Source organism: Leucoraja erinacea, chromosome 29 (assembly GCF_028641065.1).
Source record: "Leucoraja erinacea ecotype New England chromosome 29, Leri_hhj_1, whole genome shotgun sequence".
NCBI lineage: Eukaryota > Metazoa > Chordata > Chondrichthyes > Rajiformes > Rajidae > Leucoraja > Leucoraja erinaceus.
The window spans coordinates 26,559,091-26,575,821 of record NC_073405.1 but is presented as its reverse complement, the minus strand read 5'-3'; the positions used below and the strand labels follow the sequence as shown (position 1 = coordinate 26,575,821).

At 45.6% G+C, this 16,731-nt stretch overlaps 1 protein-coding gene across 1 annotated transcript in view; it reads left to right on the top strand.

Annotated features, from left to right (window-relative positions):
- The window catches only part of apc2 (APC regulator of WNT signaling pathway 2), a 127,657-nt gene that overhangs the window by 47,302 nt on the left and 63,624 nt on the right, over positions 1 to 16,731 (top strand). The window contains exon 6 of the mRNA XM_055658949.1: positions 12,474 to 12,551. Coding sequence (XP_055514924.1) covers positions 12,474 to 12,551 — 78 coding nt within the window. The remainder of the gene's footprint in view (positions 1 to 12,473; positions 12,552 to 16,731) is intronic.

The following is a 16,731-nucleotide window of genomic DNA, read 5'->3' as shown; positions in this document are numbered from 1 at the left end:
TTCTATAACTTTTCCCCGATGGGAGAGGGGAGAGCTCAAGGTGCAACTCGTCCTTGATTATGTTGGTTACCTTGCTGAGGCAGCGTGAGGTATAAATAGAGTCGATGGTGGGATTGTCCATTGGGGGGCCCTGCCATTCCAGGTCAGGAATTTTTTGCTGAGTTGGCCGTATGCGGTTTCTTTTAGAGGTCTGTTGCTATTACAAGGAGTTGCCAGGCTGTGGTCTATGAGCCAGAGGCAAGGGGAACCAAGGTGACCATAGTCCTGGCCCTGCCACCCGGGATTTAGTAGTCGCGCATCAATTGTCGCATGGACCTGCAATAAACATATGTCGGCCTGCTGCACATTGCACGACCTTCTCAGCGCAGCAGACTCTCTCTGGGCTCGCTGCTGCTGCTGCCGTCGCTGTCTATAGTGTTTGAGGTCAGTGCACTAACTGCGGGCTCACTTGCACAACCTAATCATAAATGGCAGTGCTCTTGCTGCAGGCACTGGATGACCTGGTAGAGTTTGACATCTCCTGTGTGTCTCGGCCGATGAGGCATCTGCACACGAAGGGAAAACTTAATCAGGTGTAACATTTTAATTTCAGCGTCGGCTGTTTAATTAACCCTGCACCATTTTGTTTCAAGCACTGAGCAGATCCATACTGAACCGTCCCATTTCTCTTGGGGGAACTGGCTGGCACTAAAGTGACCAGCAATGCACTCTCAGATGCTTCATTGGTTTGATAATGTTTCCATGGAGATAATTCCGTTATTTCTGGGCTGCAATGGCCAACCTTTCTTGCCTTAAATGGAAGACCGTTTGCCAAAGGGCATCCATCATTGCACTTGGGACTATGTCAAAAATGCCCGCATTGTGATCTTGAAGTTCTCCAGGGTAAATGCAATGCACAAGATTATTGCTTTTCAAAGAACATTATTTATGGGACATGGGCTTAATAAGCAACGCCCGATCATGCATCAAACTGAATACTGTTGTCCTGTTGAGTTCCTTTGTCTGCATGCTCATAAATTGAGCAAATGTTACAATTTAATCCTGGGGGGTCACAATGGTAAAGGGAAAAACAAAATGTGACGATGTGGTAAAATGTGTTTTGAATGTGTATTGTCAAATAAAGGTTATCCCCCCCCCCCCCCCCAAACTGCTTGAGGTGATAATGAAGATACGGATCAAGTGCTCGGCTTAAAGAAGGTCGTTTTAAAAGAGGAAAGAAGGAAGAACGTTAGTCAGGATAATGAGTACAAGAATCACGAAGCCACGATGCATTTCCAGAAGATTTTTGGTTAGGCCGCATTTGGAGTGTTGCATGCAGTTCTGGTTGCTCCATTGCAGGAAAGGTTTGGAGATGATGCAGTTGAGGTTTACCAGTATTCTGCCTGGGTTTGGGGGATATAAACTACAAGGAGATGTTGGACAATCTCAACGTTTTCTTTAGACCACTGGAGGTTGAGTGGGGGCCTGACAGAAGTATAAAAGACGATGAGAGATAGAAGATCAGACTCCTTTTCCCAGGGTGGAAATGTCAAAGACTAGAGGGCATAGCTTTAAGATGAGAGAGGCAATGTCATCCCTGTTGGTCGGGGGGGGGGGGGGGGGGGGGGGGGTTTGAGATCATAAAAACGTTAGAAATTGGATATGAATTGGGCCATTCAGCCCCTCTAGTCTGTTCCACTACTCAATAACATTATAGCATAAAGGAACAGGAACAAACTATCTGTTGCTGCTCTGCCATCCATCGTGATCAGTGGTCTTCCCCTCTGGAGCCACCTCCCACCATATTCCTCGATTACTTTAATATCCAGAAATCTATCCACCTCTATTTTTGAATGAAATAAAAGTGCTGGAGTAACACAGTGGGTCAGGCAGCATCTCTGGAGAACATGGATAGGTGATGTTTCAGTTTGGGTTAGGGAGGGGGGGGAGAAAGCTGGAAGAGAGGAAGGGCAGGACAAAGCCTGGCAGGTTATAGTAGCAATGTTACAAAATTTTGAGATTTAAAAAATCAAGTCTGCAATTTATCCCATCAGATAAAGCATAACAATAAGTTTAATTTGACACCAAATTCACTTTCATATCTCAAGTATTAAAAAAGTTATGACCATTTTCATACTCGGAAATTAGCATCTTGTTCCCTATTGATTTTCAATGGACATTACAAAAAAGCTGTGATCTTGGATAGTCAACAGGCCATTTCTTAAGGAAAGATTAACATTTTTAAATAGCCTAAGTGTCCAAAGATTATTCACAAATAATTCACAATATAACATGATTTTTATATCTAATTTACATTAATTTATAGGCCAAATGGAAGGAATTTAGTGTTCAATTGCTGTAAATAAATGCCCATTTAAATCGGCTTTCTAGTGGGTTCATGTGGAACGCGCCGGTTTAGAACGTTGACATAGCGCTGGATTAGTGCCCTCAAATGCCGAGAAAAATACTGCGGGATATAAAAAGCCCAAAATGAGCTATTCGTTATAGATAATTTGATATATAGGGTTATATATATGCCCCATTTAATGTAAAAATAAGGTACATACCTTTAATTGTTTGCTCTATAAAACCCTGGGGCTGCGAGAGGTTGCGAGATGAAACAGTAATTTTAAATCTATTAGAACTATATTATCGAGGCCTATAAAACTAATAATACCTTTTGCGACCGGGTCTTGCAGCAATTTTTCGTTAATGATTTACTAGGCTGAACATGTGCGATTAGTACAGCCTAGTAAAAATCGCGTTTTAAACCCGCCCCCTCCAAACAGCGCCAAAATCGCGGGCCTGGCTGAGGGCAGATTCCCAATGGCGATTCAGGTAGGTTTTGTAACATACCTAGTTATAGGTTGATACAGGTGAGGGGTGGGGGAGGTTTGATAGGCAGATGGTGGACAAAGGCCAGAGATGAAAAGACAAGGAGGTGTGAGACAAAAGGATTGAAAGTTTGTGAATTGTTGAGGTCACAGAAGGAATGTAGTCGGGCAGTTGGAAGGGCAGTGGGACAGGTAAAATAGGTCATAGTCCAGGCGGGGCACAGGGGGGGAGGGGGGGGGGGGGGGGGGGGGGAGGGGGGGGGGGGCCAGGGGAGAAGAAGGGTCTTTTTCCCCTCTACCCCTGTCTTTCCCCTCCCAAAATGAATATTTTAAATGAACTTGTTGACTGTGCCTCAACAGCCCTCCAGAGCTGATTCTCGAGGTTCACCACCTCAGAGTGAAGACGCTTCCCTTGTCTCAGTTATAAATGCCCTTCCCCTTATTCTCAAACCGTGCCCCAGAAACGTCCTCTCTGCCTCTGGCCTATCAAACCATTCAGCAACTTCATTTAGCTATCTGGACTACACTTCTTCCCACCCTGCTTCCTGTAAGGACTCCATCCCCTACTCCCAATTCCTCCGTCTACGCCGCATCTGCTCCCAGGATGAGACGTTCCACACCAGGGCATCTGAAATGTCCTCATTCTTCAGGGAACGGGGGTTCCCCTCCTCCACCATAGATGAGGCTCGCACCAGGGTCTCTTCCATACCCCGCAACACTGCTCTCTCTCCCCATCCCCCCCCCCTCCCCCCCACAAGGGCTGAGTCCCCCTAGTCCTCACCTTTCACCCCACCAGCCGTCACATACAACAAGTAATCCTCCGTCAGTTTCGCCACCTCCAACGTGACCCCACCACTCGCCACATCTTCCCATCTCCCCCCATGTCTGCCTTCCGCAAAGACCGCTCCCTCCGTAACTCCCTTGTCAATTCTTCTCTTCCCTCCCGTACCACCCCCTCCCCGGGCACTTTCCCTTGCAACCGCATGAGATGCAACACTTGTCCCTTTACCTCCCCCCTCGACTCCATTCAAGGACGCAAGCAGTCGTTCCAGGTGCGACAGAGGTTCACCTGCATCTCCTCCAAACTCATCTATTGCATCCGCTGTTCTAGATGTCAGCTGATCTACATCGGTGAGACCAAGCGGAGGCTAGGCGATAGTTTCGCCGAACACCTCCGCTCAGTCCGCAATAACCAACCTGACCTCCCGGTGGCTAAGCACTTCAACTCCCCCTCAAATTCCGTATACGACCTCTCTGTCCTTGGTCTCCTCCATGGCCAGAGCGAGCAACACCGGAAATTGGAGGAGCAGCGCCTCGTATTCCGCTTGGGGAGTCTGCATCCTGGGGGCTTGAACATTGAATTCTCCCAATTTTATTAACCCTTGCTGTCTCCTCCCCTTGCTATCTCTCCCTCAGCCCTCGGGCCTCTCCTCCTTTTTCCTTTCTTCCCCCCCCATCCTCCCCCACCCCCCCATCAGTCTGAAGAAACGTTTCGGCCTGAAACGTTGCCTATTTCCTTCACTCCATAGATGCTGCTGCACCCCACTGAGTTTCTCCAGCATTTTTGTGTACCAGCAACTTCATATGTTCAATGAGGTCTCCTCTTACTCTTCTAAACTCGAGGGAATACACCAGGGAACGTTGAACATCAATTCTACCCAGCTCTCTCCATTTAAAGGGGCTGTCCCACTGCAGCGACCTAATTGGCGAGTTTAGGAGAGTTTGAAAAAAATGTCATGTTGAAGACCTCCTTCAACTATGTTGAAGACTAGCAACAACTCGCCTCGGGAAAATTGAACACCGACTAGTGGAGAGTGACAACGACCTCCTTCGACCTCTTCAACTATGTTGAAGACTATCTACGACTACCTTCGTCTACCTTCGATTACCTTTTCCTACCCTTGATTACCTACGAATAACATGCCGACCTACTACGACCTACTTCGACTAAACCTACGAGTAAAAAAAGCATAGATTTTTTTCCGCGGCGACCTTTTATTACTCGCGGGCATTTTTCAGCATGTTGAAAAATACGCCGCGACCTAGCTGAGGCCTAGAATACGCAGGAACGACTCTCGAGCATGAAGGAGAATTACAAAGACCTCCTAGGACCTTGTGTCGACCATGCTGCGAGTATGAGTCGAGGGCAAACTCGCCAGAACTCGCGGATTAGGTCGCCGGAGTGGGACAGGCCCTTTAGCAAATAGTCTGCTCTTCTGTTATGTTGATCAAAGAGGATGACTTGATATTTTCCACATTATATTCCCCCTGCCTTGTTCTCACCCACCCATTCATATCTCCCTTGGCAACCTCATATCCTCCTGCGTTCACAGGATAAGAGTCAGGAAGTCACGATGCATTTCTATAAGATTTTGGTTAGGCTGCATTTGGAGTATTGCATGCAGTTCTGGTTACCCCAATACAGGACAGATGCCCCTTGGCATCCTTGTACCCAGGCCCTCATAGATGAACGGAGGCCCAGGCCAATAGTAATTTTAGTCGCCCCCAAACCAAGATCAAGCAGAGGCCCCTCAATTTTAGAGGCCCCCAAATCAAGATCCATTTGAAGCAGACAGGCATGAGGCCCTTGTTGCCCCCCCCCCCCCCCCCCCCCCCCCCCCCCGATAGGACTTGCTTGTATCCTACCTCAGTTCGCCATCCCGCCTGGTTTAGTGGTGTCAGCAAAACTCCCGGAAACCTTTGACATGCTCCACTCATTCTCTGCTGACGGAAGCATTGACAAAGAATCTTCACCTTTATGAATCATTCAGAAGCATCTACTAAATAAATAACGAAAGAAGAATATGGATTTTAAAATGTTGAAAATTTAAGACATCCAAAGAGATGTGGAATCATGAGATATAAAATCATGAAAATGTGAATGTTAATTGTTGAACAGAGCAGATATTTAAGTTATTAGATATTGTACTCCACAGCCTACTCTGTGTGAATGAAGTGAATGTTACAATTTAAGATTGGGGGGGGGGGGGGGGGAAGAACATCAAAGACGAAACCACATTCAACAATAACTACTTGTATTTATAAAGCACCTCGACATAAAATAGGACACAATGCTTTGATACCATAGATAAAATGAGACATAATGCTTCTCAAGGATGTTATTAAATGAAACTGGGCCTTCAAGCTATCTGAGGCACTGTAGCATAATATACCATAAGCTTGGGCAATGATGTAGGTTTAAAGGAAGTATTAAAAGTATAATTTGCCCTTATTTTGCTTGTCGTCCCCTCCAATGATGATTCTAATGGTCTGAAGAAGGGTCTCGACCCGAAACTTCACGTATTCCTTCGCTCCATAGATGCTGCCTCACCCGCTGAGTTTCTCCAGCATTTTTGTCTACCTATGGTTCAAATGGTTGTGCTTATGTGTCTGTCACTGGGTTAATGCTGGCACTGGGTTAATTCAACGCTGGCTTTATCCAGCACTTGGTTTAGCCGCCGCTGGGTTTACCCGCCGCTGGGTTTATCTGTCAATGGGTGTATCCTGTCGCTGGGTAAAAAGCGGGAGACATTTGTAAACCAGCATTTTCAATTCCTTGTTTCTCCAGACAAAACTTGCAGGTATCGTTCCCAAGTTGGTTAAAACCAATGTACGCCCTGTATAAAAAGCAAAAGAAACAATTGCAAGAGAAACATAGTGGGTCAGGCATCATCTGCGGAGGGAAATGAACAGACATCTTTCTTCAGTCTGAAGGGTCCCAATCCAAAACATTGTTTGTCCATTTGCTTCCACAGATGGAAGAACTGCTTCCAAACTGCTGGAAGAGCCGCTGAGTTCTTCCAGCAGTTTTGTATTTTGCCTAAGATTTCAACATCTGCAGTCACTTGTACTCACAGCCGAAGTACTACTTGTGATAGACACAAGGTGCTGGAATAACTCAGTGGGTTAGGCAGCATCTCTGGGGAACATGAACATTGGCAGTGGATGTTTTCAAGAGAGAGTTAGATATAGCTCTTAGGGCTAATGGAATCGAGGGATGTGGGGAGAAAGCAGGAACGGGGTACTGATTTTGGATGATCAGCCATGATCATATTAAATGGCAGTACTGGCACAAAGGGCCAAATGGCCTTCTCAATAGACAATGGGTTCAGGAGTAGGCCATTTGGCCCTTCGAGCCAGCACCGCCATTCACTATGATCATGGCTGATCATCCACATTCAGTACCCTGTTCCTGCCTTCTCCCCATATCCCCTGACTCCGGTATCTTTAAGAGCTCTATCTAACTCTGATGAAAGCATCCAGAGAATTGGCCTCCACTGCCTTCTGAGGCAGATAATTCCACAGATTCACATCTCCCTATTTTCTATGTTTCTAATCCTTATCAATATTTCAGCATGTAATGTAATAGCCAAAGTGTTTATCTATGCATGACGCATAATATAAAGGTACTATGAACCCTTCTTACCAAAACTTCCAATTATCCACAAAACATATAATTAATTTAATTCTCTCAGAGCAACAGTTTTCCAATCAGGCAATGATTTACATATAAATTGGTGTTACGGAGTGACTGAAGCATGCTGTCAGTAAAGATGACAAGGGCCTCCAGCTAAATTTAAATTGTCTTTAGCGCTGGGAAGTTCACGATCGTCCCTGCCTGCGTCACCTTCCCCTTTTCTTACTCAACAGATCCTTCTGAATTCTCTCAGATGTTCACCTGCAGACAGCAGTTAAACATTTTTTTTTTTGAAGTTTAAATTCCAACCCATGTTGTAAATGGTCCAGTGGAGTACGATCAAAGCCAATTAAAATACCACGGGCCTGAATTTGGGGCCAGTGTAGTAGGTGTAAATAAGCCTGACAACACTGCATGAGGGGTGTGTGTGTGCCCGCAAATAAACCGGCACAGGGACGCAGCGGGTAGAGCTGCTGCCTCACACCGCCAGAGACCTGGGTTCAATCCCCGCTTCGGGTGCTGTCTGTATGGAGTTTGCATGTTCTCCCTGTGACCATGAAGGTTTCAACAGGGGGCTCATGTTCCTTCAAACATCCCAAAGACATGTGGGTTTGTAGGTTAATTGGCCCTAGTGTGTAGGGAGTGGATGAGAGAGTGGAATAACATAGATCTAGTGTGAAGGTGTGTTTGAAGAACGGCGTGGGCTGGATGGGCTGAAGGGCCTGATGCCATGCAGTACCTCTAAACTAAAACCAAGCTACGTTGCAAGCCCAGGAGAAAATAGGAAATAAAACCTGTTGATTGCTCAGTAAACCCCCAGTAATTGTCAAGCTTGGAATCTTGGTGTCGTACACCACGGAAACTGGCCCTTCGGGGTATCTTACCCACGCTGAACAAGATGCCCCGTCTACTCTAGTCCCACCTGCCCGCATTTGGCCCATTTCCATCTAAACCTTTCCTATCCAACATGATCCCGATGTTGGGGGAGTCCAGAACCAGAGGCCACAGTTTAAGAATAAGGGGTAGGTCATTTAGAACGGAGGTGAGGAAAAACCTTTTCACCCAGAGAATTGTGAATCTGTGGAATTCTCTGCCTCAGCAGGTAGTAGAGGCAAATTCTCTGGATGCTTTTAAGAGTGAGTTAGATAGACCTCTTAAATATAGTGGGGTGAAGGGATCTGGGGAGAAGGCAGGAACGGGGTACTGATTGTGGATGATCACAGTGAATGGCAGTGCTGGCTCGAAGGGCCGAATGACCTACTCCTGCACCTATTGTCTATCCATGTACCTGCCCAAATGTTATTATAGTACCTGCCTCAACTACTTTCTGTGGCAGCTTGTTCCATATACCCACCATCCTTGGCATCTTTTAAAATATTTCCCCTCACATTAAACCTATGACTTCATGTTCTTGATTCCCCTTCATTGTGTAAAAGACTCTGCATTCACCCAATCTATTCCCCTCGTGATTTTATGCGCAAGTATAGGGTCACTCTGCAGCCTCCTGCACCCCAAGGAATAAAGTCCTGACCCGCCCAACCTCTCCCCAGGCCCTCAAATCCTGGCAACATAATCGTAAATCTTCTCTCCATTCCTTCCAGCTTAACGTCCTTCCTAGAAGCAGGGTGTTGAAGACTGAACACAATACTCCAAACGCGGCCCTGCCGATGTCTAGTTCTATATTCAATGAAGATAGACACAAAAAGCTGCAATAACCCAGCAGGTCAGGCAGCATCAAGGCCCAAGTGGAATACGAGGTGCTGTTCCTCCAATTTGTGTTTGACTTCACTCTGAACTTTGCAGGAACAGCACCTAGTATTCCACTTGGGCCTTGATGCTGCCTGACCTGCTGAGTTATTGCAGCTTTTTGTGTCTATCTTCATTGAATATAGAAGTTGGAGTGTTACGTTGCAGTTGTACAAGACGTTGGCACGGCTGCGTTTGGAGTATTGGGTTCCGTGTTCAACACTGCATCTAGGCAGGACGTTTTGCTTTGGGCAGCTTACAACCCAGCGGTATGAATATTGATTTTTCTAACCTCAAGTAACCCTTGCATCCCCTCTCTCTCCATCCCTCCGCCACCCTAGTCATCGTACTGGTTTCACTGTCGTCCTGCTGAGTTTCAGTTTGTATTACACATTATCACCTTCCCCACAGCCAACAATGGACCATTGTGGGCTCCACCTTTCCTTGATCATCGTTACTGGCTTTGATCTGTCTTTTTGCATTTCTTTCATTCCTTTGTTCTATGTACCCTTTCATATCTCTCGTTTCCCTCTCCCTGACTCTCAGCCTGAAGAAGGGTCACGATCCAAAATGTCACCTATACCTTTTCTCCAGAGATGCTGCCTGACCCGCTGAGTTTCTCCAGCTTTTTGTGTCTATCTGGTGTGTAAACCAGCATCTGCAGTTCCTTCCTAGACATTCAGTATTCAATGCCTTGACTGATGAAGGCCAATATACCATAAGCCTTCTTGACCACTCTATCCACCTGTGATGCCACTTTTAGGGAACTATATGCCCGCACTCTTAGATCCCTCTGCTCTACAACACTCCTCAGAACCCTGCCATCCGTTGTAAAGGTCCTGCCTGATTTGACTTGCCAAAATGCAACACCTCACATTTATCTGGGTTAAGTTCAATTAAACTTTCTGCCGCTCATTTGCCCAGCTGATCAAGATCCTGCTGTAATTTTTGGTAATCATCTTCGCTATGTACTCACATTGGTGCTAACTTTTGAAGTATTGTAAGATGACTTGTCAGACTCAGTCTGCTTATATCATGTGCAATGAAATATAATGTTTCAAAATATTAAGCAATCTACTTTGGAGGAAAGAATTTCAAAAAAATGTATTACTTAAATGGAAATTAGACTACATTATGGGGTACAAATGGATCTGGGGGTCCTAGTACATAAATGCAAGAGGTTAGTGTATAGATGTAGCAAGGCAATATAATTTGTCCTGCCTCTCCTCTCTTACAGCGTACTTTCCCCCCCCATCCTACCGTCCCCCCAAAATCAGTCTGAAAAAGGGTTCCGATCCTAAACGTCACATCCATGTTTTCCAGAGATGCTGCCTGACCCGCTGAGTTACTCCAGCACTATGTGTCATTTTTTATAAACTAGAATCTGCAGTTCCATGTTTCTGCAACAGAATGCTCGGTCCGCATTAACCAACCTGACCTCCCGGTGGCTAAGCACTTCAACCCCCTCCCATTCCGTATCCGATCTCTCTGTCCTGGGCCTCCTTCATGGCCAGAGTGAGCAACACCGGAAATTGGAAGAACACACCTCATATTCCGCTTGGGGAGTCTGCATCCTGGGGGCATGAACATTGAATTCTCCCAATTTTGTTAGCCCTTGCTGTCTCCTCCCCTTCCTATCTCTCCCTCATCCCTCGGGCTGCTCCCCCTCCTTTTTCCTTTCTTCTCGAAGGTAGACAAAAGTGCTGGAGAAACTCAGCGGCTGCAGCAGCATCCATGGAGTGAAGGAAATAGGCAACGTTTCGGGCCGAAACCAAGGGTTTTTAAGAAGGAACTGCAGATGCTGGAAAATCGAAGGTAGACAAAAGTGCTGGAGAAACTCAGCGGGTGCAGCAGCATCTATGGAGCGAAGGAAATAGGCAACGTTTCGTCCCGAAACGTTGCCTATTTCCTTCGCTCCATAGATGCTGCTGCACCCTCTGAGTTTCTCCAGCACTTTTGTCTACCGTTGAACAGTACAGCACAGGAACAGGCCCTTCGGCCCACCATGCCAGTGCCGAACATGATGACAAGCTAAACTGATCAGATCTGCCTGCACATAATCTGTACCCCTCCATACCCTGCACATTCATCTGCCCATCTAAAACACCACCATTGTATCTGTCTCCATCACTACCCCCAGCAGCATGTGCTAGACACCCACCGCCCTTTGTGTAAGCACAACTTGCACATCTCAAGCTGGAAAGGGTACAGAAGAGATTTACGAGGATATCGCCAGGACTAAAGGGTGTGAGCTATAGGCAGAGGTTGAGTAGACTGGGACTCTATCCCTTGTAGTGCAGGATAATGAGGGTCGATCTTATAAGGTGTGTCAGATTGTGAGAGGAATAGATCGTGTAGATCAGTGGTTCCCCACAGGGAGGCAATTTGATTTTTAAGGGGGGGCAATTGAGTGCGACTGAGGAGGTCTGGGTCCACATTTTCGATTTTTATTTTTTAGGATTTTCCATCAGGTAAACATATGTAGTTTATATTTCAGATGTTATTTTGAGTAAATAATTTTTTTGGGGGTAACAAAGGTCTTTATTGTGTAGTTATTACAACCAAGGTATTGCCGTTTTAAGCTTCTTCAGCTGAAACGGAGTTCACTTTTTAAATGATAAGAATTATATATCACCACATGGGGGGGGGGGGGGGGGGGCATCAGGAATTTAGAGGTGATTAGGTGGGGCATGGCCAAAAAAAGGTTGGGAACCACAGGTGTAGATGCACAGAGTCTCTCGCCCTGGGTAGGTTAATCGAGGACCAGAGGAAATAGGTTTAAGATGAAGGGGAAAAGATTTAATAGGAATCTGAGGGGTAACTTTTTCACACAAAGTGTGGTGGATGTATGGAACAAGCTGCCAGAGGAGGTAGTTGAGGCTGGCATTATTGCAATATTTAAGAAGCAGTTAGATAGGTACATGGATTGGACGGGTTTGGAGGGATATAGACCAAATGCTGGCAGGTGGGACTAGTGTAGCTGCGACATGTTAGCCGGTGTGGGCAAGTTGGGCCGAAGGGCCTGTTTCCACACTGTATCACTCTAGTCTTGACATTTCCACCCTGAGAAAAAAGGTTCTGGCTGTTTATCTATGCCAAATTAATAAATAGCTATCGAGCAGCGAAATAATTCATAAATTGCTGGAGTAACTCTGGGTCAGGCACGGTGGTGGCTGAGACTGATATAATAATGGCATTAAAGAAGTTTTTGTACAGGTATATGGGTTTGCAGGGAGTGGAGGGATGTGGATGATGTGTACGCAGATAAGAGTTGGGTTTGTCATCATGTTGGGCACAGACATTGTGGACCGAAGGGCCTGTTCTTGTATATTGTACTGTTCTACTGTATGTTCTACGAGAGAAGAATCAGAGCTGCTATTCTCTGGTCTAACACCTTTGGCAGATTTTTATTTTAAAAAGGCAGCGTTATTGCACTGGAACAGCAAATGGCGACACGATATGACAGTCCTGACACGTTTATGTTTCCTCCCTGACAGATGCGAATGAACCGGGTGCAAGAGATTGAAAAGGAGATTCTTCAGTCGCAACAGAGAGTGCGTGAGACCGAGACCGAGGTCAGATTCATAGACTTTGCTTCAGTTAATGGAGACCATTAGAATGTAATAATGGAACTAAAATATACTCCTAAACAGCAAGGCAGTAACTTGCTTGAAATCTTCTTTGACATGAGGCATGAAGCATGAGGGGATTATATTCCAGTGGGTGAATCTGGAGACTGGATTATTCACTGTCTTTGATCTTTGAGTGCATTGTGTGCTGTGTATTTTAATGGTAAAAGTATTCTCCCTTCATGTGGAGCCACATTTTAAATTTTAAATTGATTATGAAAATTGCATTAAAAAAAAACAAACCCCAAACCCCAAACCCCAAAACCCCAAACCCCAAAACATCAATATTATGAAATATATTCTGAAGATATTACATTTTTGTCCTGTGAGTAGTTGATACTGAAGATAGACACGAAAAGCTGGAGTAACTCAGCGGGACAGGCAGTATCTCTTGTCTGAAGAAGGGTCTCGACCCGAAACATCACCCATTCCTTCTCTCCGGAGATGCTCCTTGTCCTGCTGAGTTACTCCAGCTTTTTGTGGCTATCTTTGGTTTAGACCAGCATATGCAGCTCCTTCCTACACGTTATATATAAGATGCCTCAACAGTAAAGATAATATTTGAGAGGGAAAAGATGCACAGCAAAGATGGAAAATTGAGACACAAGTTGGATGGGGAGCTGGACTCTGCCTGCAGCAGAAGATAAAGCCCAGCCGGCGGGCCAGCTGAGGAGTTTAGGCCCAGGCGCCAGACTTTGCATGGACGTCGGGCGCAAAGTCCGGCACCCGGGCCAAAACTCCTCAGCTGGCCCGCCGGCTGGGCTTTGTGTGCAGTCCAGCACCCGGGCCAACTCATCATTCACCCAGCCATGGCCGAGTCGGTCAACAATTGTCGTCGGGAATTCGTCCCTTATTTTGACCTTTTGTCCCTTATTTGGGAGTGAGAAAGTTGGCAACCCCGCCCGCAATGTCTATGCCGAACATGATGCCAAGATAAACTAATCTCATCGACCTGCATGTAATCCATACCCCCCTATCCCCTCCATATCCATGTGCCTATCTACAAGCCTCTTAAACACCACCATTGTGTCTGCCTTCACCACCATCCCTGGCAGCACAATCCAAGCACTCAACACCCTCTGTAAAAAACAATTGCCCACGCATCTCCTTTAAACTTTGCCCTTCTCACCTTTAAGCTACAGTATGTCCTCTAGTGTTTGATATTTCCACCCTGGGGAAAAAGGTTCCGTCTACCCTATCTAATTTCATATACCTCTGTACCACAACCTTTGGCGTTGAAAAGAAAATAATCCAAGTGAGATGAGATGAGGAAAATCTTTTTCACCCAGAGAGTTGTGAATCTGTGGAATTGCCACAAGACGGCAGTGGAGGCCAATTCACTGGATATTTTCAAGAGAGAGTTAGATAGAGCTCTTATGGCTATGGAATCGAGGGATATGGGGAAAAAGCACAAACAGGGTACTGATTTTAGATGATCATCCTTGATCATATTGAATGGCAGTGCTGGCTCGAAGGACCGAATGGACCACTCCTGCACCTATTTGTCTATTTTTCGAAGTTTAGTTTAAGGAATCTGACGAAGGGTTTCGACCCAAAATGTCACCTATTCCTTTACTCCAGAGATGCTGCCTGACCCACCGAGTTACTCTAGCAATTTGCATCTATCCAAGTTCAGTTTAGTTCAGTTTAGAGATACAGCGTGGAAACAGGCCCTTCGGCCCACTGAGTCCATGCCAGCCATTGATCAGCATACACTAGTTCTATCCTACACTGTCTAGCCTACAAGTCTGTCGACCATCGCCTTGCAGCCAATAGCCACTAATCTTGCCATCTTTCTGCTTGTATTTGGAACCAGAAAACTCTGCTTGTAGTTGGAATTTGGTTGTGTTTGGAAAAATGCTTTATTTCCGCCAGACCCCTGCTTCAACGTAAATCAAACAGTGTAACGGAGGCAACTTCAGCAAACCTGGGAAGCTGCTGGGGTGAGGGGCGAGTCACACCCCGGACACACACTCTTCCCTATCCCATCGGGCAAAAGGTGTAGAAGTATGAAAACGCGCACCTCCAGATTCAGGGACAGTTTCTTCCCAGCTGTTATGAACCATCCTACCACAATGAGACAGCAGTTCTGAACAACCATCAACATCATTGGAGACCCTCGGACTACCTTTGATCGGACTTTACCGGCTTTATCTTGTAGCAATGTTACAAAATTTTGAGATTTTAAAAATCAAGTCTGCAATTTACCCCATCAGATAAAGCATAACAATAAGTTTAATTTGACACCAAATTCACTTTCATATCTCAAGTATTAAAAACGTTATGGCCATTTTCATACTCGGAAATTAGCATCTTGTTCCCTATTGATTTTCAATGGACATTACAAAAAAGCTGTGATCTTGGATAGTCAAAAGCCCATTTCTGAAGGAAAGATTAACATTTTTAAATAGCCTAAGTGTCCAAAGATTATTCACAAATAATTCACAATATAACATGATTTTTATATCTAATTTACATTAATTTATAGGCCAAATGGAAGGAATTTAGTGTTCAATTGCTGTAAATAAATGCCCATTTAAATCGGCTTTCTAGTGGGTTCATGTGAACGCGCTGGTTTAGAACGTTCACATCGCGCTGGATTAGTGCCCTCAAATGCCGAGAAAAATACTGCGGGATATAAAAAGCCCAAAATGAACTACTCGCTATAGATAACTTGATATACAGGGTTATATATATGCCCCATTTAATGTAAAAATAAGGTACATACCTTTAATTGTTTGCTTTATAAAACCCTGGGGCTGCGAGAGGTTGCGGAATGAGAGAGTAATTTTAAAACTATTATAACTATATTATCGAGGCCTATAAAACTAATAATACCTTTTGCGACCGGGTCTTGCAGCGATTTTTCGTTAATGATTTACTAGGCTGAACATCTGCGATTAGAACAGCCTAGTAAAAATCGCGTTTTAAACCCGCCCCCTCCAAACAGCGCCAAAATCGCGGACCTGGCTGTGGGCAGATTCCCAATGACGATTCAGGTAGGTTTTGTAACATACCTATATCTTGTACTAAATATTATTCACATTATTCCCTTTATGCTGCATCTGCCCCAAAATCCACAAACAGAACTGTCCTGGCAGACCCATTGTTTCTGCTGTTCATGTCCAACCGAATTAATTTCCACATACCTCGACTCCATCCTATCCCCCCTGGTCCAATCCCTCCCAGCCTATGTCCAAAACACCTCACACGCTATTTGTCTCCTCAATGACTTCCGTATTCCAGGCCCCCACTCCATCATCTTTACTATTGATGTCCAGTCACTCTGCACCTCCATCCTCCACCAGGAGGATGTTAAAGCCCTCCGTTTCTTCCTCAACCGCAGAACCAGCCGATTTCCATCCACCAATACTCTCCTCCGCCTAGCAGAGCGTTAACACCTTCTCCTTTGACTCCTCCCACTTCCTCCAAATCAAAGGCATAGCTATGGGCACTCGCATGGGCCCTAGCTATACCTGTCTCTTTGTAGGGTACGTTGAACAATCCGTGTTCCAGGCGTACACTGGCCCTATCCCCGAACTCTACCTCCACTACATTGACGACTGCATTGGTGCTACTTCCTGCACCCATGCAGAACTCACTGACTTCATCAACTTCACCACTAATTTCCGTCCGTCACTCAAATTCACCTGGACCATCTCCGACATCTCCCTACTGTTGCTAGATCTCACCGTCTCCATCACAGGAAACAGACTATTGACTGACATCTACTACAAACCTACTGACTCCCACAGCTATCTTGACTACACTTCTTCCCACCCTGCCTCCTGTAAAGACTCAATCTACTACTCCCAATTTATCAGTCTACGCCACATCTGCGCCCAGGATGAGGTGTTCCATACCAGAGCATCGGAGATATAACCATATAACCATATAACAATTACAGCACGGAAACAGGCCATCTCGGCCCTACAAGTCCGTGCCGAACAACCTTTTTTCCCCTTAGTCCCACCTGCCTGCACTCATACCATAACCCTCCATTCTGTTCTCATCCATATGCCTATCCAATTTATTTTTAAATGATACCAACGAACATGCCGCCACCACTTCCACTGGAAGCTCATTCCACACCGCTACCACTCTCTGAGTAAAGAAGTTCCCCCTC